Genomic DNA, 25506 nt, shown 5'->3' with positions numbered 1-25506 from the left:
TAAACCAGAGGCATGCACCTCGTCCATATTCCTCTGCGGCACTTCTAACGAATTGGTACATATGACATGATGTCGCTCTTCACTTGTTAATACAAGATATGCAGAAAACTGGATGTTGTGAAGATATTTATTATTTGAGATGTTGATTCTTTTTTAAGGAAGGAAAAAAACTCATCTTTGCCTCTATCGGGGGTCGAACCCGGGTCCCTCGATTGCCGGACGAGTGCTCTGACTTCTTGTTTTTTTTCCTTCCTTAAAAAAAAAAAATCAACATCCCAAATAATGAATATCTTATATAGAAATGTCCTCTCCACTTGTCAATACAAGATTCATTGAGAGACTGGTTCATAGGCGGAGATCGACTTGGAAGTCAGGGGGAAGGGGGCAAGGTCATTATTGCTGGGGGGGGGCACGATGATGATGATGATGTCAGCTCATATATACATTAGATCAGTCGACTCCACCTTTGACGATGGGGGGGGGGGCAATGGTGTAGTGCTGCCATCTGCCACCAGTTTTTCTAACTATGAGTGAAGCGTTATGATTGAATGATTTATCGTTGTAGGACTGTTGCTCTCTGTGGCGAGACTTTTTAACGGGGAGATCGGCATTTGCGCCTTGAAGTTGGGAACCACAGAAAACCAACTTCAGCCGACCACCACTGTGGGGTTCGAACCCGGATCCTCGCATCGCGAGTCCGTCACTATAACCACTCGACCACCACAGCGGTCAACAACCACCCTTAATGAAAATATGAAATATTTTTAATGGCATCTTGTACTCGGTGCGCCAAAAACGAGAAAAACCTTTCGATAGTTTGTGGGCACTTGAGAAGTAACATTCATTCCCCCCTATCGGTAAGTGCCCTACAGAACCACTTTAGTGATCTCTAAATGTTTCGCGGATCCAAGTGGTTTGGAAATGTGTCCGGGCCGCTTAAATGCTCTGGAACTGTGCCACGCATCACTCAAGTGATCTGTAATTATATGTCGCGGATCACTTGAATAATCTGAGAATGTACCGCGGGTAACTTGAGTGATGTAGAACCCCACTGACGGGGGGGGGGGCACTTAAGTGCTCTAAAACTACGTCATATGTCACTCAAGGGATCTCTAAATGTGTCACGCTGAAGTGTTCCGGGTCATTAAAGTGATTTGAAAATGTGCCACGGGCCGCTTAAATGCTCTGGAACTGTACCACGGGTCACTTAATGTGCGATCTGTAAATGCGCCTCTTAGTTCATTTTTACGAAATTAGGTTTGAGGAGAGCAGGCCGCATCAGATAACTCCCAGGGCCATATTTGGTCCGCAGGCCAAGGACCATTATTATATGGCTTATATAGAGGGTGGGCCGCGATGAATTTATTAAAGATAAATGTCATAGCCTTCCAATGACATTGAAATTAACAGAAATTGATTATAACAACATATAAAGGTATTTTCTTCCGAAATTTTTCAATTAAAAAAATATTTTTTACTAAAAAATAAATTTTTGATCGTGGGAGGAGGGGGGGCACTAGTCCCCTATGCACTCCCCCCCCCCCCTTCACCCGTGTACGTCTCTGATCCCACCAATATGCGTTAGGATTCAGAGGGGCAGAGCTGATGAAGAAATTTTGCTGACAGGGGGGTCAGAGTTTGGCTGATGGGGAGGTCAAAAATGGCTAAAAATTTGCTTACGCAAGGGGCCGTTCAAGTATTACGTCGTCATCGATGGGGGGGTTTCCGATTTGCTGACTTTTGATGGCAAGGGAGGAGGGGGGGGTTTGGATAATGCTTACGTAATCAACCACCCCTTATGAAAATATTAGTTAGGATTCAGAGGGGCAGAGCTGATGACGAAATTTTACTGACAAGGGGGGGGGGGAAGGGGGTCAAAAATGGCTAAAACTTTGCTTACGCAATACTTGAACGGCCCCCAAACTCATGTTGCCTTTGAGAGCAACGCTGCCAAGTCAGAAATAATGCTAAAAAAAAATATGCAAAGATAATTTGATAATTCCAATAACATATCAATTTGTATCCCCGAATAATCACAATAACAATTGCTGAATAGCATTATAACTACGTTATGATAAATCGTCGATTAACCGAGTTGGGGAAGGGGGGGGGGATGTAACAAACACGTTTGCGCATGTGCACCAAATAGCGATCGATCGTGTAGAGACAGAGGTCTTGTTGCAGAGATGGTGGGTGGCGTAGGGATTCGAGGGATGCCCGGGATATCGTAGAAGGTAAAAAAAGGAACAAAAAAAAAAAAAGATGCAAGATGGCGTTCGGGATTACGTTTCTCTTGTTCATCCTTCAGTCCCTGTGTCAGGGATCGGAACCATCGAAGAAGAACAACTGCGAACTGACCACGGGCCGGGCACTGACCGTCATCAAGAGCGTACGGTTCCCGGAACCGTACGGTCCGGACGTGGACTGTCGTTACACCATCCGTAGGAGGTCCGATTCGATGTGCTCCGTCACTTTCCTGTTCAATGTCCTGGACGTGGAATATTCTCCCGGATGCTCCGGGGATTTCCTGCTGTTCGAAGACACCGGCGAGAAGCTGTGCGGGGCCAAACCTGTCGGATTCTCTAGTAAGTCCGTCTTCTTTTTGCCTTCCCCCCCCTCCCCACCCTAGACTAGAACCGGATTGCCAAGAATATTCATTACTGTGTACCCATACATGCTCAATCCATGGTCCGCAAGCCAAATGGACTCACCTGATGTGGCCCGCGATCTCAAACCTAATTTTGTAAAAAACGAACTAAGCGACACATTTCAAGATCACTTGAGTGACTCGCGGCACAGTTCCAGAACACTTGAAAAAGGTTAATCGACGGTCATGGTGCAGTTCCACATCACTCAAGTGACCCCGTAGCGCATCTACAGTTCACTTATGTGACGTGTCGCACAGTTCTAAAGCACTTAAGGGGACCGCGGTGCAGTTCCACATCACTTAAGTTACCTCCGGCACAGTTAGAGATCGTTCAAGCGGCCCACGCCACATTTCTAAATGGCTTAAGTGACCCTCGGAACATTTCTAAATGGCTTAAGTGACCCTCGGAACATTTCTAAATGGCTTAAATGACCCTTGGCACATTAAAAATCATTCAAATGACCAGCGAGATATTTTCAAACCATTCAAGTGAACATATGCACATTTACAGATCACTTAAGTGGCCCGCGACACGTTTTCAATCCAATGAAGTGGCCGTCACTCGACTGAAGGTAGTATACACAGGTAGTATACACTACACCTTGCCGTATACACAGGTCGCCGGCAAGACCGGACTGGACCAGTTTGACATTAAGCATTTCCACATGACTTGAGTGCCCCCGGCTCACTTCCAGATCATTTAAGTGATCTGCGGCACGTTTACAGATCATTTAAGTGACCTGCAGTACGGCAAGTTCGGAGAGATGTACACTAGGGGTTGCACTTGCAAGCCTAACAGAGTGCAAGCATGTGAGTGACCTAGAGAGCGGAGAACCAGGTCAGTCAGTGACCGAAAGTGTAACCTAGAGAGCACAGGCGCCAAAATGAAGAAAACATTGAGGGGATGAAAGTTACCATTTGTCCCGTATATACGGGACTCGAGCCCTTATGCAAGAGGGAGGAGTGGAACACACTGTGCATTCATTAATTGTTTGTGGGGGAGAGGGTCAAATCTATTGTTCCATCACTTTGTTCCCCCTTCGAACGAAATTTCTGGGAACGGGCCTGACACGCACCATTACCTTGAGCTTCTGTATATCCACGAGGTTACACGGAACCAGATTTGTGATGCATGTATTGTTATTACTTGAGTTACCTTCTCGGAGCAGAAATATCGGTACTTTGGTTGGAGGAAAAAGTGTCAATCTCTGCTTCTATCTGGAGTGCCACCTCCAGACCAACGCTCTGGTCCCCCTAGGGGATATAAGCTGGTTCGTTTCAGGCAAAGCCGCTTGAAAGGTCTCTTAATGTAGCTTTGGTCTCAGGAGACGTGGGCCACGGTGGAAAATCCAACAACAGCAAAACGCCCGCACCAGGCCAGACAGCCACAAGCCAACCAGCAGCAGGATTCCTCTCACAATCCCCCCATTTACTGTACACCACCATCACCAAGCATGCCCCCCCCCTCTCTCTCTGTCCCTTGCGGGATATAAGCAGTTTGCCATGCTGGAAAACGAGAGAACCGTCAACAATTGACATGGAAATTGACCATTTACTGTACAAAAAAAAACCCATCAAATACATAAATACGGGGGGGGGGACATGGGCAGGTGCACAGACGCACATCGCCGGCCGCCATGCCATGCCACCGACCGGCGAGGTCGACATTTTAGAGATGACGGCTGTTTGCGACACAAAAAAAATCATCGTGACCCTCTTGTTCAACGGCACAATATGAACCCGACCATCCCATATGACACATTTTTGCTGCTTAGAATTATTAGGGGTCTGCGCAGCCTAGTCGGTTATAATTACGAGGCGTCATTGTGAGTCGGCATCCGCTTAGGGTCACTGTGAGCGGATCACCAAATACGCATTCAGCTACATACGCAGAAGCCACGAAAGGGCAACGTGCCCAAAGAAAGTGGCCGAAAGAAATGGGGCAAAAAATGCCCATAACAAACTTTGAGAGCGATTCGAGTGTCCGAAAAGGCCGTGTGATGAGATCATAGCTAATCACTATCGTCACTAGACAATGAATGTAAATAGTCTGTTAATCAGATATGCTGTGGAAAATGATGACTTGATAAGAAAATTAATTTAATACACTTTAAGTTTACCTAAAATCGCGGGCAACATGAAATCCCCTCGCGGACAGCATGCGGCCGTAAGCATGGGATTGATGGAGTTATGCTTTTGATAGTAAAGGTTATACAGCAGTGGATCTCAAACAAGAGTTCACAAACTCACTGGAGGCCCGCTAGAGATGCTTCTGGGAGTCCGCGAGGTTGTATGAAGAAATAATCAATTTCGTGTTATGCGGAATATATAAAGGGGTCCGTAGCATTCATATTATTACTGGCACAAATGGTCCATGCAACCCAAGAGGTTAAGAACCCCTGTCCTACAGTCACCATACGTGTATATACGACCGTGTTTTGATGGGACTGAACAATTATCCCGGGGAGGGAAGGCCTGAAAATCGCTATGCGTCCCGTACAGGGGACTCGAATAATACGGGACTTATGCCCATACGCAAGAGGCGGAAAGTTGTGTTGCATTGTATTCATTAATTATTGGGGCGGGGAAGAAAAAGCTCACGAAATTTATTTGGGCGGGCGGGCTCAAATAACCTCAACCCTAAGGTTCCGGCATCTATGCTCCCAACACCAGAGAGGCTCTCGGGGACGACAATCACTCTTTGTATCCACACGTGCTCCGAGAAAAGACTTTTAGCGAGCTCCTTGCATTCATTTTCTGGTAAATGTATCGTTAAGAAACCTCGGTCCGAAGGCTAGAGCCCTGTCAGCCACCCTCTTGAGCAGAAGCGTATTTATGGTTTTGCCGTCTATGGGCTATACAAAAAGTCCAATTTTAATGAATTAAATTTGCAGCCTTGCATCATAAACCCTCTTGGCCCGCGCCCGTGTAAATACACCTCGGTCTTTAGGTCACTCTTATGGTCACTCACATGCTCACACTTTTTGGTCATTTTACATGCTTTCTGACTCTTTAGGTCACTGACCTAGTCCCCTTGCCATGCTCTCAAACTCCCTGAGTCACTATTTTGGCCGCTCACTGACATAGCCTTGCTCTCTAGGTCACTCTTTTGATTACTCACTCACTAGTCTAATCCTCCGTTCTCTAAGTCAAAGGCCGCTCTTTTGGTCGCTCGCTTACATTGTATCCCTTTTAAAGGTCACTCTATTAGTTCCTCACAGGCTTACACATTTTCTTAGCCACTCTTTCGGTCACTCACTGATCTGCCCCCTTGATCTCCGGGTCACTCCCACGCTCAGAAACGCTCTAGGTCACTCTTTTGGTCATTCACGTGCTTACACAATTTTGGCCATTCATTGACCAGGTTCCTTGATCTCCAGGTCATTCTCACGCTCAGGCTCAGACACTCTCTTGGTCACTCCAGGATCTTAACGTGACTTCTCGGGGGCTCCGGGGAAGACTTGAAAGGGTAATTATGCCAAATGGGAAAAAAATTGTGGGTTCCCCCATTCGGCTCGGGCCCGGAGTGGTGCCCCTCTTGCGTCAGCCTAGTTACGGACCTGGGTCACTTTTTTGGCCCCTCACTAACAGGTTCTTTGCTCTATTGCTCGCTGTTATGATTCCTCACAGGCTTGCATACTCTCTTGTTCACCCACGTGCTTGCAAAACGGTGTAGTTCACTCGTTTGGTCATTCACTGACCTAGTGTTTCGCTTTCTAGGCCGAGGCAGATTTGTGATTTTACCGCTCTCTTGTGGGCTTTCTTTCAAACCGAGCACAACTCCGTTCAATCACCCCATGGGCAATTGATTACTGCCGATTGAGTTGTACTGGAAATGCAAGATTGTTTAACGTGGAGATCGGCACGCAGCCGTGCCTTAAAGTTGGGAACCTCGGAAAACCAACTTCAGCCCACCACCACTGTGGCGAGGGATTCGAACCCGGGTCCTCAATGTGAGTCCGTCACTGACCACTCCGCTTGTGGGATATAAAACTTTTTAGTACGTTTTCCCTCATTCTAATAATATTTTCTTTTCTACTCATTACTCAAATTTTCCGCCCCTCCGAAATTGCCCCCTCCCCGTCCTCCTCGTAAATACGCATCTGCTCTTGAGGCGATCATGATATTTCATTGGGGGGGGGGGGGCTATAAAATGCTCAAGTCTGACTCTGAATAGAAATTCTTTGATTTTCTTGCTTGGATCATACTCTGGGAACCCTCTCACGGTCTCTTGTCGACAAAATGATGAATCGGATTCGGTTCTTTCCAGAGTTCGCGAGTTATTTTTGTCGCCTCGGCTGGACCGACCCCCACGTTGACCTTGGGCCCGAGCAGCAGCATTTCACGTGGGCGTCCAGCGTCGCTCGTCCTATAAAAAAAAAATACTGCTGATGTTGTTGGGAGGCGACTTGATCAGTGGGCGACGATTTCATCTTAGTCGGTGAAAGAAATGAAATGAAAGGGCGTATGCCCATGTCGAAGCACAAATTGAAACAATACCAAAAAAAGGGGGGCCATTTTCCTTGCTCTCATTGGGGTAAAAGAACTGCTCACACACAATCGTTTGTATTACTGTACAGCAGTGGTTCCCCAAAAAAAAATTACTAAACTTTCGATCAAATTTTATGCGAGTAATAGAGCCACACGGTAACCAACGAGTTAAAACACGAGTGGAACAACCTTCGTTTCACTATTGCTTTCTAGATTGAAGAGCTTGCAGCCGCTTTCGTTCTTGTTTGCACTTTCGTTCTGCCTTGAAGGGCTCGGACAGCCGCTTTCGTTCTGCTTTGGAAGAGCTTGGAAAGCCACTTTCGTTCTTGTTTGCACTTTCGTTCTGCTTTGGAAGGGCTCGGACAGCCGCTTTCGTTTTGCTTTGGAAGGGCTTGGAAAGCCGCTTTCGTTCTTCCTTGAAGGGCTCGGACAGCCGCTTTCGTTCTTGTTTGCACTTTCGTTCTGCTTGGAAGAGCTTGGACAGCCGCTTTCGTTCTTTTTTGCATTTTCGTTCTGCTTCGGAAGGGCTTGGAAAGCCGCTTTCGTTCTTGTTTGCACTTTCGTTCTGCCTTGAAGTGCTCGGACAGCCGCTTTCGTTCTGCTTTGGAAGGGCTTGGAAAGCCGCTTTCGTTCTTGTTTGCACTTTCGTTCTGCTTGGATGAGCTTGGACAGCCGCTTTCGTTCTTGTTTGCATTTTCGTTCTGCCTTGAAGGCTTGGTTTCGTTCTTGTTTGCACTTTCGTTCTGCCTTGAAGGCTTGGTTTCGTTCTTGTTTGCACTTTCGTTCTGCTTGGAAGGGCTTGGAAAGCCGCTTTCGTTTTTGTTTGCACTTTCGTTCTGCCTTGAAGGGCTTGGACAGTCGCTTTCGTTCTGCTTTGGAAGGGCTTGGAAAGTTGGAAAGCCGCTTTCGTTCTTGTTTGCACTTTCGTTCTGCTTTGAAGGGCTTAGATAGCCGCTTATGTACGAGTATGCACAGTCACTTATGTTCGTATGCGTTGCAACTACTTTCGTTCTCGTTTGCGGGCAGGAGCGCCACTTTCGTTCTTGTTTGTGGAGGTGGCCGGCATTACCAAACACTTAGAAGTGATGGGCTTGTAGCTCAGTGCGCACTTTGCTAGCGCAAGTCTAACTACTTCCAGTCGAGTCGCTAAGCGCTATTTCACGCGCTCTCACGCTCCTCTCTATTGACACTCCGCCCCATAACTACTTTCGAAGTTCGTATTATCATCTATTCGGATTCTCTACCTCTCCTCGCCCACCACTCTTTTCAGTTGACGAGAAGCGCTTCCGATCGATCTCCATTTTGATACGGATTCCGGTCCTTCACTTATGTGAAATTTCGTTGTCCCGTTTATTGTTGTTATGGGTATTCTTCGTTTTACGCGATTTCACTTTACGGGGTTTTTCATGACGCGATCATTTTGCTAACCAATAAATCGCTTAATAATCCCGCAATAGAGCGTGGTTCTCGTGGTCCTTCTGCTACGTACATCTCGCGATAGATAGAGCGTTGTTCTCGTGGTCCATCTGTTACGCATATCTCGCGATAGATAGAGCGTAGTTCTCGCGGTCCATCTGCTACATACATCTCGCAATAGATAGAGCGTGGTTTTCGTGGTCCTTCTACTACGTACATCTAGCGATAGATAGAGCGTCGTTCTCTGTCCTCCTGCTACGCACCTGAGACCAACAAAAACATTCCATGTTCCCAAGTGCTGTTCCTATTCGCTGAGATATTCAAATTCAAATTTTACTAAACGACACTAGTGTCCCCTTGTTGAAGCAGTTGAGTGACGGGTGTATTAAAAACTCGTGGTCCATCCTATCCATCCCGTTGAAAATTTAAAACACCTCGATCATATCCCGTGTTCCTCTAATGCCAGCCTTTCTTCACAGCTCACGCCTTGCGTGCCAACAACAGCACGCGTAGCTCTACTCTGCATCCCGTTGAGACATACCTTGACAGCAATGATGACGAATAAACTTTCAGGGCTTGGGGCCGTCGCACCAGAATCAAGAATAGACTCTATCACAAGGGGCAAGTATGCGTTTTGGTGTCACAATCAGTAATTTTTCCCTTCAAAATTATTTCGATTCACAAAAATTCACGGGAGTGAAAATACCGTCATAATAAATTTGTCACAAAAAAGATGCCGCCCCCGTAATCATGCCACCCTAGGCGGCTGCCTCGTCGCCTCATGCCTCTAGCACCGGCCCTGGCCGCAGCTGACCATCATGTTGGCCCTTGAACGGCGAGAAGTTAGACACCCTAGCACTATAGGATAGTCATTCTACCTGGAGCTACACCAACAAATACGACTTTTTTCCGGAGACCCCGAAACGTTTTCCTTGCGTTGGGGGAAAAAAAAGCTTACCTCAGCTTTAGGCTTTTGTTTGAGCTCTGATGTGGGCTGACGATCACTCAAATCTCAGGTTTGTAGTCTCCAAAAAAAAAGAAACCAAACCCCAGCTTCTTTCTGGGAAGATAATGCACGATAATATAAAGGAAAGGCATTTTCACAGAATCTCCGATCGCACCTGAGAATGAAGAAGCAGGGAGATATGTTGTCTGTCTCTGGAAACGTGATATCGTTGAGTAAATATGTACGCTTCTTCTCTCTATCTCACATTTCTCTTTCTTCTGTATGAGGAGGAGGGAAAAAAAACCCCGTGTAACGTATGATGGCCATTTCGTGCTGCCGTAGCACCTGTTCAAACGTCACCTCAAATTTCTTTCGAAATGGAAAGAAACCCCTAGAGATATCCTCAAGTGAGAATAGTGATAAGATGGCGTTTAAAGTGTGGACGCCAGTGGTGTATTTACGGTGGGGGGAAGGGGCTTAGCTTGCTAGGTCCCCCTCCCCCTTCCCCTGTATAACCTAGGTCAGCAAGTTCGAATGGACGAAAAAAATTATGTAATGATTGGTTTTTAGAAAAAATTAGTGGAATGAGGGAAAACACAGTGGCGAAATTTGTACCATCCACAGGCCGCCTCGCCTAGGTCCAACGAGCTAGTTACTAGGTCTGTCAGCAACTAGTCGAACGAGTGACCTAGAGAGTTTGCAAGCATGAGAGTGACCTAGAGAGTTTGCAAGCATGAGAGTGACCTAGAGAGTTTGCAAGCATGAGAGTGACCTAGAGAGTTTGCAAGCATGAGAGTGACCTAGAGAGTTTGCAAGCATGAGAGTGACCTAGAGAGTTTGCAAGCATGAGAGTGACCTAGAGAGTTTGCAAGCATGAGAGTGACCTAGAGAGTTTGCAAGCATGAGAGTGACCTAGAGAGTTTGCAAGCATGAGAGTGACCTAGAGAGTTTGCAAGCATGAGAGTGACCTATTTAATGCATACCCAATTTTGTAAGCAATTTAAATTTTTTCCCAGCAGCCCTTGCTTTTAACTGTACGCGTGTATTTTTCGATACGATACTTTGATTTTTCACACCTTCTTGACTCTTCCTGCCCCTGTCATACTCTTTTTTACCCCGGCGGTGACCTATCGGTTAGAAATTCTTCGGAATATGGACTGGGTCGCCGTTTCGGTTAGTAAATAAGTAAGTAAGAGTGACCTAGAAAGTTTGCAAGCACATGAGGAAACCAAAATAGTGTGCAAGCATGTGAGTGACCAAAAGAGTGTGTTTGTGTGTGGTCGTGTGTTTGACCGGGCCTTCGACTCATAAAAATGAATGAAACCGGGCCGCGGGTTTAAAAAGGTTGAGAACCACTGACCTAGAGTGTGCTCAAGCACGTGAATGACCAAAACAGCGTGCAGGCTTGTGAATGACCAAAAGATCAATCTAGGGAGTGTAAGACCCGGTCAATGAGTGACCAAAAGATTGACCAAGAAAGTGTACAAGCGTGTGAGTGACCTAGAGAGAGACGGAAGCGTACTTACAAGGAGCAGGAGCCAAGTGGGCTTCTCCCCAGAACGGCAACTTCGAAGAGGTTTGAGGCGGGGGGAAACCATAAATATCCCCCTCTATTGGACGCTTCAATCTAACAATACATCACGTTGCTGAACTTATTAAACTGTACTTCTTTTTGTCAGGCCATATGACCAGTATTTCCCCGAACACACACACAAAATCTCGTATTTTACCGTAATTTACACCATCCTGAACTTTAAAGCAAAAATTAATGGCCTTCATTTTAAACTCATCCACTCACTTGACCTCACATACTACTTCACCAAACACGGCCATATCGCTATATTGCAATTTACTACCATTAGTGAGATGGGTTGGAAGTGAAGGCGCTGTTTATCGGCGCTCGCCTCGAGTTCGTTAGGGAAAATATCTTATCGATAGCCTCCCTTGGGTTCGAACCCGGGACCATGACAACAACCTTCACGATGGTAGACGAGCATCTTACCACCATGCCACTCGTGCACTGACCTCTCATACTGTCACTCACCCACTCACTTGGTTACTCATACTGTCACTCACCCATTCACTGTCACTTACCCACTCATTTGACCTCTCATACGGTCACCCACTCACTTGGTCACTCACGCACTCACTTGGACCCGTCTGGGGCGGAAAGTGGGGAGACGAAATGTCGGAGGAATTTTCTGGGTTTTTCGATAGTTATTTCCCTCACCATGCACTCCCCAAATCCTGGACAGACCAACGACCTGACTTGGGACAGCATAAACGAGGGAAAAAAGAGCGTTTTCTCTGCTGTTATTCCCCAAATTTTGGAAAGGGGAAAGGAAAAAAAAAAAAAAATAATAATAATATATATATATATATATATATATATATATATATATATATATAGTCGCATCCCGTTTTAACGAATACCGTTATAGTGAAAATCTCGTTTTAACGAATACTTTTCTAATCCCCCAAGTAAGTTTACATAGGAACAATGCTAGGTTGCCTGGAATTCCTTTATAACGAAATTTCGTTTCAACGAAGTGATTCCTCCGGTCTCTTGGCGTTCGTTATACCCGGATTCGACTGTATATAAAAGAGGAAAAAGTATAATACACATAAGGTAGATAGTTTTTTTCCCACTTCTTCTTATTACCCTCACCTCACGTATTCTTTTTTTCCCTCGTTTTGGCAGGGTTCACACTGGCACAATACGGCAAGCGATGCAGTGTGAACCGTGCACTACATGTGCATACAGTAGAAAGATACATCGTATGTGAGGAGAAAAACGCATTAACACAGGCGTATAAAAAGAAAGGAGGGGAAAAAAGCAACTCTCTCTTCAGTTGATAGGGTTACTATAAAGATTCGTGAGGTGAAGAGAGAGAGAGATAGAGAGGAAAGAAAACACAAGAATTCGCTTGAATTTATTCCACTGGCGTTTGGACCATAGGCGCAGATAAACTTGAAAGTCTCGGGGACGGGTACGATGATGTTGATATGTATATACGCAAATATATTAGATCAGTCGGCTTTACGTTTGACGCTGGGGGGCACTCCCCCCACCCCGTATTTCCACCCACGGTTTGGACGCAATATTAGGTTCGCGATCATAAAAGGGCTAAATGACAACTAGTGATTTTGTATAATCTTTGGATGACAATTGGCACATTTGTGCAACCTTTATTTTGTGACAACAACTTTGTCCAATATTTTGGTGAATATTTACTATTTTGTGCCCTATTTTTGTTGGAAATTGGTGACCGTGACCTCTGCTTTGTGTAATTTTTTTTTGTTTCTATTAGTGACTTTGTGCGTGTTCTTTTTTGTTGACAATTGGCGACTTTGCATAAACTTTGACAATTAGTGACGTCCCGAAATTTTCTCGAGAAAATATGGTCAGCTGATTTATACTCGTATAAAAAAAAATAATATTTTCGTTTCTTTTCCCCTCACTAGGGACGTTGTCGTTCAAGAAAGTTGTCGAAGAGAACGCGAAGGCGGACAGGACGAACAAATCGGAAGTCGTGATGAATTTCCATTCGGGCAACGGCACGAGGGGCGTCCGACTGGGCTACATGGTGACGGTCGTGCAACAGGAGTGTCCGAGGCCTTCGTGCGACGTCGTCCACGAAGACACCGATTTCCAGATAAGGAGTCCCAACTACCCTCTACCTTACGACAACGGACAGACCTGCGCGTTCATAGTTCACAGATCGGGCCCTACGATCTGCCGACTCTCGCTGACGGTCAAGCACTTCGAACTGGAGGAGGACGAGCACTGCGATTCCGACTACCTGAAGTTGAGCGACGGCAGGCGACTCTGCGGCACCCTCAACGAAGGACGGATCGGTACGTATACGTAGCAAAGAGTTTTGGCGACTTTTCGGGAACAATAATTTGTATTTCGATGGGGAACTTATAATCAAAAATACCAGGTGGCTTGTAGCTGCGAGAAGACACTCTTGAGAAGACGGCAAATTTTATGGGGGGAAACAAAATAAGACACCGTTACCCTCGACTTTTGCGACAGCTGCGCGGTCGTGTGGACATCTTGATGAAATCGGACTGCGAAAACGATCAATCCCATCCAGCAAAGATTTTTAACTGCGAATGGAATGGAGGCAGAGATCTTCAGCTTCGAATGAAATGGAGACACAGATCTTCAGCTTCGAATGAAATGGAGACAGAAATCTTCAGCTTCGAATGAAGCGAAGGTAGGCATCTTCAGCTTCGAATGAAGAGAAGGTAGTCATCTTCTGCTGCCGAGGGAGTGGATTCAAACATCTTCAGCTTGAAAGAAGCCGAGGAAGACGTCTTCAGTTGCGAATGCAGTGGTGAGCGGCAGCAGGTATCTTCAGCTGCGAATATAGCGGATGCGGACATCTTCAGCTGCGAATATAGCGGATGCGGACATCTTCAGGTCGAAAGAAGCTGAGGAAGACATCTTCAGCAAATGAAGCGGAGGCAAATATCTTCTGCTGCGAGTGGAGCAGAGGTAGGCATCTTCAGCTGCTAATGAAGTGGAGGGAGGCATCTTCAGCTTTCAAGGAACTTCAGTCGACCACCACTGTATTGCATGAGTGCATTGATCGAATGCCCTCAATGTGCGAAGCTATCCAGCACCTCCTACAGAGCAGGGCTAGATGTTATATGGCCCTGCTACAGAGGAGGTGTTGGGTACGATTTCCAAGCAGTGGCCGTAACTGCTGACAGCTTCAAACCACCAAGTGTTTATGATTATAGTAATGACAGTTGTCGCGCTATAATGAAATACGCGGATTGTTGCAATTATTATTTCTCATTTTCACATTCTTTGTATTTTTTCCTTCTTTTCGCCAGTCGAGGTGGATTTCGCCAACGACACGATGGTGCTGGAATTCCAGAGCGATCATTTCGCCACGAGGAACGGATTCGAGCTGGACGCTCACCAGGTCGACTGCGTCGCCGAAGAAGCCAATTATCATCGTCCAGCTGAACAAAGACAAAACTCGCCGCCGATTGCCGATGCTCATTCCTCCTCCTCCTCCTCCTCCTTCACGATGCCATCTCAGGTCCTGGCTCAGACAGCGACCACGGCCAATGAAACGGCATGGCCATCATCATCATCGTCCACCACCCCGACCATTTCGACGACTGTTCTTCCGTCGTCTTCTTCGAATTCCAGTGTTATCGTGTGAGGGAAACGGTCGTCGTTGCTGATTGTATATATAAATACGTCATTAAGTAATTAATTAGGGGTGGGGGGGAGCATGCATTTTTCACCGACGCATGAAGTCGATCAAAAAGCTCAGATACATTCTCTCTAATTTTAAAGTAATTTTATCGAAAATGAAAAAGGAATGCAGCCGTCCCTACGATGCTCCATGTTAACATCAATCATTTTGCGACCATACAGAGCAGGCGCGGATCCAGCACGATGTGATGGGAGGGGCGGATTCCGTAAGTTCGTTTGAGCGTCCCGTATTTTGCGGGACAGACAAATTTTCCCGTATTATTCGGCTTTTGGGAGTGGCATCCGCTCCTGAGCGAAGGCAACCATCTTCAGCTGAGAATAAAGTAAAAGCATAAGCGGATACAGGTTCTTCGAAAGGGGGGGGGGGGCATGATAATTTTGAGACGGCCCTGCGCCACAGAGAGATGTTATTAATAAATTTGGTTGGGTGTCGAGAAATAAAATAGCGCTTTTAAGTGAAATATGGTATGAGAAAGTATGACTATTTCCGGAATTCAGCAGAACTGGCCTTAAAACTAGAGCCATCGTGGGCCGATCCGCGCACTGCACAGGAGGCCGCACATTCATAGAAGGCCTACATGATGAGAGAGAAAAAAAATCTGGTATTATTGGACGGCCTTGCATAGAACCTCCATAAGAAGAGGAAGCTCACTGAACTCTATCCCAGGGGTCCGGAGATCCGTATTCAAAAATCAGTTCAACATATTGAAAGGATTTCGTTCTTACAGGAGGGGGGCTTAGAGGTCTATAGCCTAGGTCGGCAAGTTTGAAGGGATAGCAAATTGGAGGAATATGTGATAAAGAAAACTACTGGAATGTGAGAAAGTGCGGCAAGACTATAAATATGCCTCCGCCTAGAGAGCGGGGGGCTAGGCTAGATGAGTGAGTGACCAAACGAGTGACCTCGAGCGTGTGCAAGCATATGAGTGATCAAAACAGTGTAATAATGTGAAAACCAAAATAGGTGATTTGGAGTATGAAGAACCAGATCACACGGAGAGAGTGAAAGACCAAAAGAGTGACCTAGACAGTGTGTGAGCATGGGATTGACCTTGTAAGTGTGTAAGCATAGGAGTGATCTAAAGAGCGAGAGATCAGGTCAGTGAATGACCAAAAAGGGTGACCAAAGAAGTGACTAAGAAAGTGTTCAAGCATGAAAACGACCAAAACAGTGACTTGGAGACCAAGGTGTATTTACAGGGTCGGAGAGCTAAGCGAGCACAGGCGACAAATTTGATGAATGCGTGGTCAAGAAAATTAGACTGGAATGGGAGAAGGTGTGTCGGCAAAATTTGTGTAGCTTGCAGGCGGAAAAAAATCTTCCTCTGCCTAGACAGATGGCGTACCTGCAGGGATGAGAGGAGGGGACTAAGCAGGTTGTATAGCCCATGGTTCAGTTGCCCGGTTCGGATGGACGGTGAATTTGAAGAACATGGAGTTAAAAAATCAGACTAGAACATGAAGAGGGAGGCCAAACTATGAATCATCTTCTGCTCCTAAATAAGGTTCGGGGGGGGGGTAGTCTTGGACAAGACAAGGGTGCCACGAGAAGAAAAGATGGTCCAAAAGTCCCGGGCGAAAAAAACTAAGGCCGTGCACATAGTGAGGCGACTAAGAGATATGGGAGTGCATAATAGATACTAGTGACGAAAACAATTGTATTGTTTTGTTCTACACCGCACACACTCGAGGAGCGAAAGAGAGAGACCACTCGACGAGGTGCGCGATTGAACAAACCTGTTTGTTTTCACCTCGACCTGCTGATTGCTCCGTTTCTCCCTTTTTTTCTTTCCCTCTTTCGCGGAGGGATAATCATCATGATCATCATCATCACATCCTTACATTGCAGAAGGCTTTCCGATCATTTTCTCTATCCTCCTCCTCCTCTTTTACTCTGTGCGGACATCTCTTCCTCCACCCCCTATGCATTTTTTCTTCCTAATCGAAATTCTTGGAACCAGTACCTCTTCTCTCCATTATGAGTGCAGACACTGGATTGGAAGACCAGAAATCTGTGCATTTCTGATTGTTCTGTGCATATCCCTTTCACACTCAGTATTAACAAAAAAACGTAAGGTTTTTTTTTTTCGCTCTGTGAATATTCTTTTTCAACCCTAGAGAGTTCAGCCCACATTTCGACGATAAAACAACCATATATAATCCTTGAAGCAGGCGCGGATCCCGAGGTCGGCGATCGCCCCTCCCAAGAGCAGAATAATATGGGGGAAATTTGTGTCCCGTTAAATATGGACGGGACAATCCAGCGAACCTACACAATAAATCAGGCACATCACCCTGGATACCTACCTGCCTCCGATTGTTTTCGCAGCTAAATATGTGTTTGCCTCGGCTTCGTCAGCAGATGAAGATGCCTGCCTTCCGCCCCATTCTGTCTTGCATCTGAACAGGCTTTTACCTCCGCTCCATTCGCGGCTGAAGACATGTTTGCTTCCGCTTCATTCGTTAGTTGACGACGAAAGCTGCCCCCCCCCCCGCTTAATTCGCCTCTAAAGATGTCTGCCTTCGCTCAGGTGCGGATCCAGAGGCGTAGAATAATAACGGCGAAAAATTTTTTGTCCCGTAAAATACAATACGATTCAACGAGTCTATCCAATGAGTCGCCCCCACCCCCTACGCATCGTTTTGGATTCGCGCCTGCCCTAAAGTTAGGGCTGAACTCTGAGGTTTAAAAAAAGAATATCAAACAGCGATAACAAGTTAACTCCCCCGCCCCCTTCTCGTTTGTGCTTGCAGGGTCAGAGAGGGTGTTAAAGTTTCCTTTGCATGGGATCGGCCTCAAACTTGGCTGTAGGTCCTACAGTTCACGAAAAATTAATTTGAGCAAAAGGTCAGCTGCAATCCTACGTTTTGACTCGATCGAGTGACCTTAATTATTATTTTACATGGAATGCAAAATGGGCACATCTATGTACACTCACTCGCGTCCATTCTCGATCCTGCCACACCTGTCCATGCGATGATCAACGAGTAGGTGCACGTAAACAATAGTCATCCACACAGAATAAAACAAGGGCCGAAACGAGGGAAGAGCAGACGGGTCTTGTGCTTTGGGGGCCGCACTCATGGGCAACACCCCCCCCCCCATATATCTCACCTATGGAGGGGAGGGGATTGTTGCCCATGCTCCCAAATCCTATATCCCAAGGGGGAGGGGGGATTCTAGGCTGAGATCTTTCATGAGGCTCCACTAAAGTGAACATGTAGTGTAAAAAAGTATTACAGAACAATTTCAGAATTAATCCAAATTGTGAAGCAAAAGAAATTATTTCAGAATCAATCCAAATTAAGAATTGAAAGAAATAGTTTCAGACTTAAATAAACCTCCGAATAAAATGAAAGAAATATGTTCAGAATTGATCCAAATTAAGAAAAGATTGAAGGAAAACCTATAATTCAAGAACTAATTGGATGGCTTTTATGCAGGGTGTTCTGTTAATGGACCACCGACAAACTCAGAGGGTTGTTAGTAGGCATCAAGAGGAACAGAAACTGCAACGGAACATGGTGTCGCAAACCACGTCGAGAGGGTGAAAGTCGCGAAAAACGCATTCAGGCACCGAGTCCAGAGGAGACGAAAGGTGGATGTCAGTTGATCGCTGAATGCGTTCGTGGGGGGTTCGCTCACCATATCTGACTTACTCACCATATCTGGGTCACCTTAAATCACTGGTTTATGCGACGCCTGTGAATCATGGAGGTATTATCTAGTACAACTGGTTCTCAACCATTTGTACTAGATAGTAGTACACCAGCCCTCGTGAAGGATTCATTTTTGTGAGTTGAAGGCCCGGTCAAACACACGACCAACGGGAAACGACTGATGAAAAATGAAACGGCTAATCATCTGTATGAATGATATCAGGGCCCGGCTGTTGAGAAACACCGATCTAGTACCACAATGCCTCCAGGTCCTAAGTCCATCATAATACCTCCACTTTAACTTTACTTGGTTTTTTTGAGATAAATATTAATTTGAAATCATCTAAAGAGAAATCAACAGCCTTTTTCTATGATGAAGCTATGAGAGGAGGGGAATATTAATCGTATGTGTAACAGTAAAACCGTTTGATATGTACAGTGTGGGCAAAAAAGTCCGTAGAAACTTCAAAAATGAATAAAAACCGGAAAAATTATCGAAATAAAAAATGGTTTGCAGGGTTAGCATCGTTAGGTCACGGGAATTTTTTTGACAGGGGGAAAAAAACTATAAAAAAAAGCCGATAGGTGGCGCTGACGTACACAAGTCAAAGAAAAGATACGCAAATAACGAACAAAATGCCTCCAACTGGCATCTTTTATGGGCATCTTTTTATCAGCCACCTCGTTGGGCATTTTGCCTGTTGTGGCATTGTTTTTGTATTTGTATTTAAATCGTTTATTATAGCAATATGTGTTGCACATGACCACCACCATCACACATTGCATTCACCAACAAAGCTTTATCTTTCGTACTCAGCATTCCTTGTTCACATACACGGTTTACAACGGTGAACTGGTTGTGGATGAGGAGCGCAATTTTTTCTTATAACCGTCTCATTTGTATATTTCCACCGAAGTCGCTCCTACCAGCGCCACCTATAGGCTATTTTTTTTAGTTTTTCTTTTTTCCTGTCTTAAAAAACCGTGACCTAGCGATGCTAACCCTGCGAACCGTTTGTTATTTCGGTTATTTTTCCGGTTTTTTTGAATTTTTAAAATTTCTAAGGACTTTCTGCCCACCCTGTACCTAAAATCATCGTAATGCTTTTTTTCAAAAAAAGAGTTATTATTTTTAAAATTGAAGATAATTTCAAAGGGGCCATTCAAGTATTACGTAAGCAGAGTTTCAGCCATTTTTGACCCCCTGTCAGCAAAAGTCAGCAAAACACTGCCCCCCCCCCCAGCAAAATTTCGTCAGCTGCTTAGAATATCTTTCATATCTCCAAAAAGGGGTGGTTGATGACGTAAGCAACCTTCAAACCCCCCCTCTCCCCCTTGTCATCAAAAGTCAGCAAATCGGAACCCCCCCCCTCGATGCTGACGTAATACTTGAATGACCCCCAAATAGCTTTCTCCTCAGTTTTGAATTAATGGCGCTTGGTTCCTTCTATATAAAAGCCGTCCAATTGAAAGAAATAATTTCAGAATTAATCAAAATTTAAATAATTCGAGAATTCTCTCTCTCTCTCATCGGAACTCAGAATTAATCCGTACGATTTCAGATTCTGAAATAATTTCAAAATTAATGGAAACTGAAGCAATTGAAAAAAATTTCAGAAAAATGATCAAAATTCGCAATTAACTGAATAAAATAATTTCGGAATCAAAACAAAATTCAGAATAAAGTGAAATAAATGTATAATTTATCAAAACAAATTACTTTAAAAAAAAAATAAAACTCTGATAATTTGAGGGAGGAGGGCGTGGGGGGGGGGGGCTGTATAACCCTAGACCCACCCATTAAGACGTTTTTAGTGATCAAAGTTTTCCTCCCATAAGACCGAAGGAAAAATATCCTTTAAAAACATTTTGGATATTTTTCTTATGAATTTCGTAAAACTCAAAACACAACCAATGCGATGATTACATACATATTTTCTCCCCTAAAGAGGAAAGAACTTTCCTACTGATTCCAAAACCTTTTACTATTCTTGGTGGGGGAGGGAGGGGGCCGGAAAGAGTGAAGGTTATGTGTAGGGTTCTATAAGAAATTAACCAGGTCTTCCAATTGGAAGGAAACAAATGAAAATAAATCATCTCGCCCTTGTATATACGTATAATGGCTGACGGTTATGTGTGTTTTTGCTCTATTTTCGTTGAATATTTAGTGCGTTATTGATGATTGTTTGCCTCGTATTTTAAACATAACATAGATTTTATATCGTTATCAATTTGAAATCTTTACATGGAAATTATAATTGGGCTTTCCAAGAAAAAAAACAAAAAACCACAGGAAATTTTACATTTACTGATGTAATGTAAAATCAGTAATGTTTAAATTATCAGTAATGTTTAAATTATCAGTAATGTTTAAATTATCAGTAATGTTTTACATTACTGAATTTTACACGAATTTATACATCAGTTAATATATGTATATTATGATACGAGACATGCTGCAAGAATAGAAATATAATATATTGTGGTTATATTGTGGTTATATACAGTACGGCTGCTGCATCTGCAGTTTCAGTCACTCGTGGTTCAGAAAATCAAGCACGTGCGCATGGTTCAAGCATGCGATTCTCAATCTTTACGGAGTGTTTGGCAACTTGGATGATTTTAAACCTCCTGCAGGCCTTTCAAATGATTTAGTAACTTGTCGTAGGCCACCTAAATGATTTAGTGACTTGTCGTAGGCCACCTAAATGATTTAGTGACTTGTCGTAGACCACCTAAATGATTTAGTGACTTGTCGTAGGCCACCTAAATGATTTAGTGACTTGTCAAAGGCCACCAATTAATTTAGTAACTTGTCACACGTCACTCAAATGATTTTTTAACTTGATGAAGCAGGGCCCGCAACTAGATGCTTCAGCCGGGGCAAGCACAAATTTTGGCGCCACTTTGTAATGTTCAAGAAGTTAAAGGAAGAAATTTGCGCGCACCCCCTCTGGTCCGGCACCCGAGACACCGGACACCCCCGCCTCCCCAGTTGTGGCCCAACTTGTCGAAGGCAACTCAAAATGATTTATCGACTTGTCGAAGGACATTCAGTTTATTTAGTAACTTGTCCCAGGCTACTTAACTGATTTGATGACTCGTTTTAGTAACTTGGCCCAGGCCACTCAACTGATTTGGTGACTTGTCGCAGGCCACATGAGGGATTTGGTGATCTTTCGTAGCCCACACACTTGCTTGGTTTGACAAACAGTCACGGGGAAACAATTGAATCAATGTTTCATGACTTTGAATGATTTTACATTCAATATTGTTTAATAAAAATTTTAAAACTGAACACCATTTGATTCGTGGGCCAATGGGTTTAACACGTATGATTATATCGCCAAAATGAAACCTTGTCAAATAGGCACAAATTGTGAATTCAATTCATTTGATCCTACTTTTGTTCAATAAAATGTTCAATTTAACGTCTTATTTAAATACGATTTTATATATATTTCATATTTTTATTTATGTGGGCCTAGATAAAATCCTCGAATAGAGCAGAATTTTGTGCACTCGAGCCCAGTGGCGCATTAAAGTTGGTTGAGGCCCCGGGCGCAAATGAAAATACTGCGCCCCCTTGAATTATGAAAAAAGTGTAAAGTTTGGGGTTTTCGGGCCCTTCAGAAGTCGGGGGCCCCGGACGCGCGTCCGGCGTGGCCCTCCGTCAAATTCGCCTCTGCTCGTGCCTACAATTTAGGCCAATTACGGGTCTGGAACACAATTATCCACGGATGCAGCGGCCTTACTGTATTTGCATCGATGTAATACAATAAAACCCCTTCTTAACGGACGCCCCTCTTTTACTGCTGAATAATAATTTCCCCTTGTATAATAAATGTATGCATTTTAAACCCCCTGATTAATTGGTCACCCCCCCCCCCTTTTACAGAAGAATTTTTTTGTCCTGTCTGTGTTTGCGAAAGAGAGGTTTTACTGTATTTTTTGATTCAGGCACGTATTACTTTTTTTTTATATATACACTATATTTACCAGTGATGTCCGAAGTGGTTTTAGACCTGTGGGTGCTCATCCCGAAGCTTTATGTTCGAGATCTCGATTTCTGAATCAATTCTGCGATGCTTCAGCGCCATCTACTGCACCAGGCACGGATTCGGGGCAATGTGTTCAGAGTGGAGACTAATTGTGTATTTTCGTAAGATTATCCTGCCCGTGTTTTTCAGAACAGACCAATTTTTCCCACGTTACCCGGCTCTCAGAAAAGGCGATTGCCCTTCATATGAGAATCCGTGCCTGCCCTACTAACCAAGCATGCAACTCATAAAATTTCCTCTGAAGCACTTCTGAGGATTGGTGCATGTCAGAATGTGTGTGGTGTACCTAGCGTAAAGTTTGTTCCAGAGGAATGCTTGTTCTGTGCGTAAAAGTACTGCCATCTTTCTTCCGGATTCGGAACTTTGCGCGTTCATATTCCGCATGAATTTTAAATGATGTAGGCTTGAATGGCTGTGCCATTCACACACTGTGGGATGAAGAAATTTCGCCTCAGTTTCGTCCCCCCCCCCCGACATTACGCGTGGCCTGACCGTGTGAGTAGATGAGTGACTGTATGAGTGACAAGTGATTGGTGAGTGAATGCGTCGATGACCATGTAAGTGGATGAGCGACCACATGAATTATGAAGTGAATAACCGTATGACTGATGGAGTAACCATATGACTGGTCAAGCGAATGGCTATATGGTCTTTCACTCATTCATTTGTTCACTCATAGTCACTGACCTACTCACTTAGTCATTCATATGGTCACAAGAGTCATTCATGCATATTCCCTCACCTACTCACTTAATTTCTCACATGGTTAGGGCAGGCAAAATGTACCAGGGAATGATGAAATGTGCCAGGGGCAAAATGTCGGGACTGACTGAAATGACTCGTCGGAGGCAAAATTTCTTTAGACCCTACAGTGCACCCCTGGCTTCGACGCCACCTGGAATGTGTGAAGATTGGAACTATATTCAGTTTCTGTTTGGTCGAGCAGCCATCCAGCACCTCCTAGAGATAGAAGGCCTCTGCACTGTTTGCCATAAACGCCATTCAGACTACCTAGCAAGTTTGCCACATTTTTAAACACAGCATCCTATTTCGTTTCTTCTTATTTTGGCGTAGAATCTTGCTGATTGGCTCAAAAATACCGCGTAGTGATTGGAGGCGGGGCATAGAAATCGCCAATTCTGAGCCCGATCATTTCTTTTCCTCACAACGATGTTGAGGGAATTTTTTTCCCTTGAATATTCTGAGGAAAAATGGACTACTTACTGACGTCACAGTCTGAGTGGGGGGGCCTTCTATCTCTAGGAGGTGCTGAGCCATCCCCCCTAATGAAAATGATGGCTGTTCGAAACAAGTAAAGTCAGGTAAACAGATGGTGAAAACGGTACAGAGGGAAACCTGCTCAGTCGTCTTTCATAAAGAAGCTGGTCTAAAGTGATTCGTTCGGTTCAGTTCAGCTGTAATTACGCTTGTAATGTAAGATATTACTTTGTTCGTGAAAATTGTATTGTACATACTTGTCGAGATATAATTATATGAACATGGTTTGAAAAAGTGTAAAAATCTCTGTGTCATGTAAAAGGAGTAACTACTTCCACTCGTTGATATGACAACATGTACCCCATTAATGTCTTGTGTAAAGCAGGTTTTTGGCTTCGGTTACAAACAAAATCATGGAATGGAAATAAATATTATGAAGAAAATTCCCGCCATTGTGTCGTTTTTGAGATTTCACAAGTACTAAACGCTTTTATACTACGGTGTGTGGAAAATTCATCACCAATAATTCACTGCCACAAAATTCACCGAAAGGGAAATTCACGACCGCGCAATTCATTGACATATTTCATTGATAGGAAAATGCCACAGACAAACAATTCCTCGGTTAAGTGATATGGCTGCACGGGGAGTTTATTGAGTGAGCATGTGAGACAGTCACTCGTATGGTCACTCACTCAAGCACTTACTACTCACTTGGGCACTTATTCATAAGGTCAATTACTTACTCTATCACTCACTTGATCACTCATATGGTCACTGGCTCATTCAATCTCTCACTCACCCATTAACTCATACAGTCACTCAGTGTCTCGCCACCTCACTTGGTCATTCATATAGTCACTCAATGGTCCACTCACTCAATCCCTCATACGGTTATTCACTGACTCAGTCATTCACTTGATCACTCGCTCATTCATTTATGCAGTCATTCATTTAATCATTGATACAGTCACTCATACGATTCTCACTTGGTCATTCATAGTCACTCACTCAGTCATTCACTCAATCATTGATAAGGTCACTCACACAATTACTCATTCAGTCATTCATGCAGTCACTCACTTCATCATTTATACGGCCGCATCATATGATTACTCACTCATATGCAGTGGCGATGGGGGCGATCGCCTCCCCCCAAGAGCCTTCAAACAATAGGCGATGGGGTGATCGCCCCTCCCAAGAGCCCTCAGAAAAATCATTTTGCGCGAGGGCCCAGGATGTGCTTAAGACGGTTGACTCTAGGCCACTCACTGAACTGGCATTTCGCTCTGTGGGTCACTCGTTTGGTCATTCACATGCTTACTATCACTCTAAGAAACTCTTTTGCTCACTCACGCGCTTGCAAATTCTCTAGGTCAGTGGTTCTCAACCTGGCGCCATATGGCCCCCTTGCGATCCTGGGATATTCTAGGGGGCAACGGGAGGAAATCAGAAGAAAGGTGATCCGCGACAGGTGGTAAAGGGAGCTTCACCACCTGTCGTGGATCACCTTTCTTCTGATTTCCTAGTCAAGTGAGCTGTGAAGCTGTAAAGTTTCTCTTCACAGTCATAGAGAGCTGTGAAGAGAAAAGCTTTAAAAGTGAAACATGGTTGAAAAATATTACTATTTTCAGAATTAATCAGATCCGTCCATATTATAGAACCAGGGGCATCTTAACCCTTGGGTCTATGTGGGCATGACCCGAGTCTTCTTGTCTATAATGGAGGGAGGGGGACTGCATTATATGGGGTTTGGTACTATGATTTTCTAGCTGTTAAGTAACAGCTTGCATGTGAAAATCATAGTACCAGCTAAGTATGGAGG

General features: G+C 44.5%; 1 protein-coding gene across 1 annotated transcript; it reads left to right on the top strand.

The window, feature by feature from the left end:
- The first annotated feature begins 2188 nt into the window (after window positions 1–2188).
- Window positions 2189–24124, top strand: LOC149081210 (zinc metalloproteinase nas-39-like). The gene is made up of 3 exons (XM_089238032.1): window positions 2189–2585; window positions 12966–13358; window positions 14349–24124. Exons 1-3 carry the CDS (start codon window positions 2270–2272, stop codon window positions 14684–14686), a joined length of 1047 nt encoding a protein of 348 aa, XP_089094158.1. The 5' UTR covers window positions 2189–2269; the 3' UTR covers window positions 14687–24124.
- Window positions 24125–25506: the final 1382 nt, after the last annotated feature.

The sequence above is a fragment of the Pholcus phalangioides genome, unplaced genomic scaffold, assembly GCF_987345545.1.
Source record: "Pholcus phalangioides strain wild (caught in Gottingen) unplaced genomic scaffold, Ppha-v1.0 ptg000010l_1, whole genome shotgun sequence".
NCBI lineage: Eukaryota > Metazoa > Arthropoda > Arachnida > Araneae > Pholcidae > Pholcus > Pholcus phalangioides.
Note: the sequence above shows the minus strand (reverse complement) of the source record. Positions and strands in the feature narration are given on the sequence as shown.

Bases quoted from the DNA above. Each gene is read 5' to 3' on its own strand.
- LOC149081210 (XM_089238032.1), top strand. From the start codon at position 2,270: ATGGCGTTCGGGATTACGTTTCTCTTGTTCATCCTTCAGTCCCTGTGT. The intron at 2,586-12,965 runs GTAAGTCCGTCT...TCCCCTCACTAG, and splicing joins CAAACCTGTCGGATTCTCTA to GGACGTTGTCGTTCAAGAAA. The intron at 13,359-14,348 runs GTACGTATACGT...TCTTTTCGCCAG, and splicing joins CCTCAACGAAGGACGGATCG to TCGAGGTGGATTTCGCCAAC.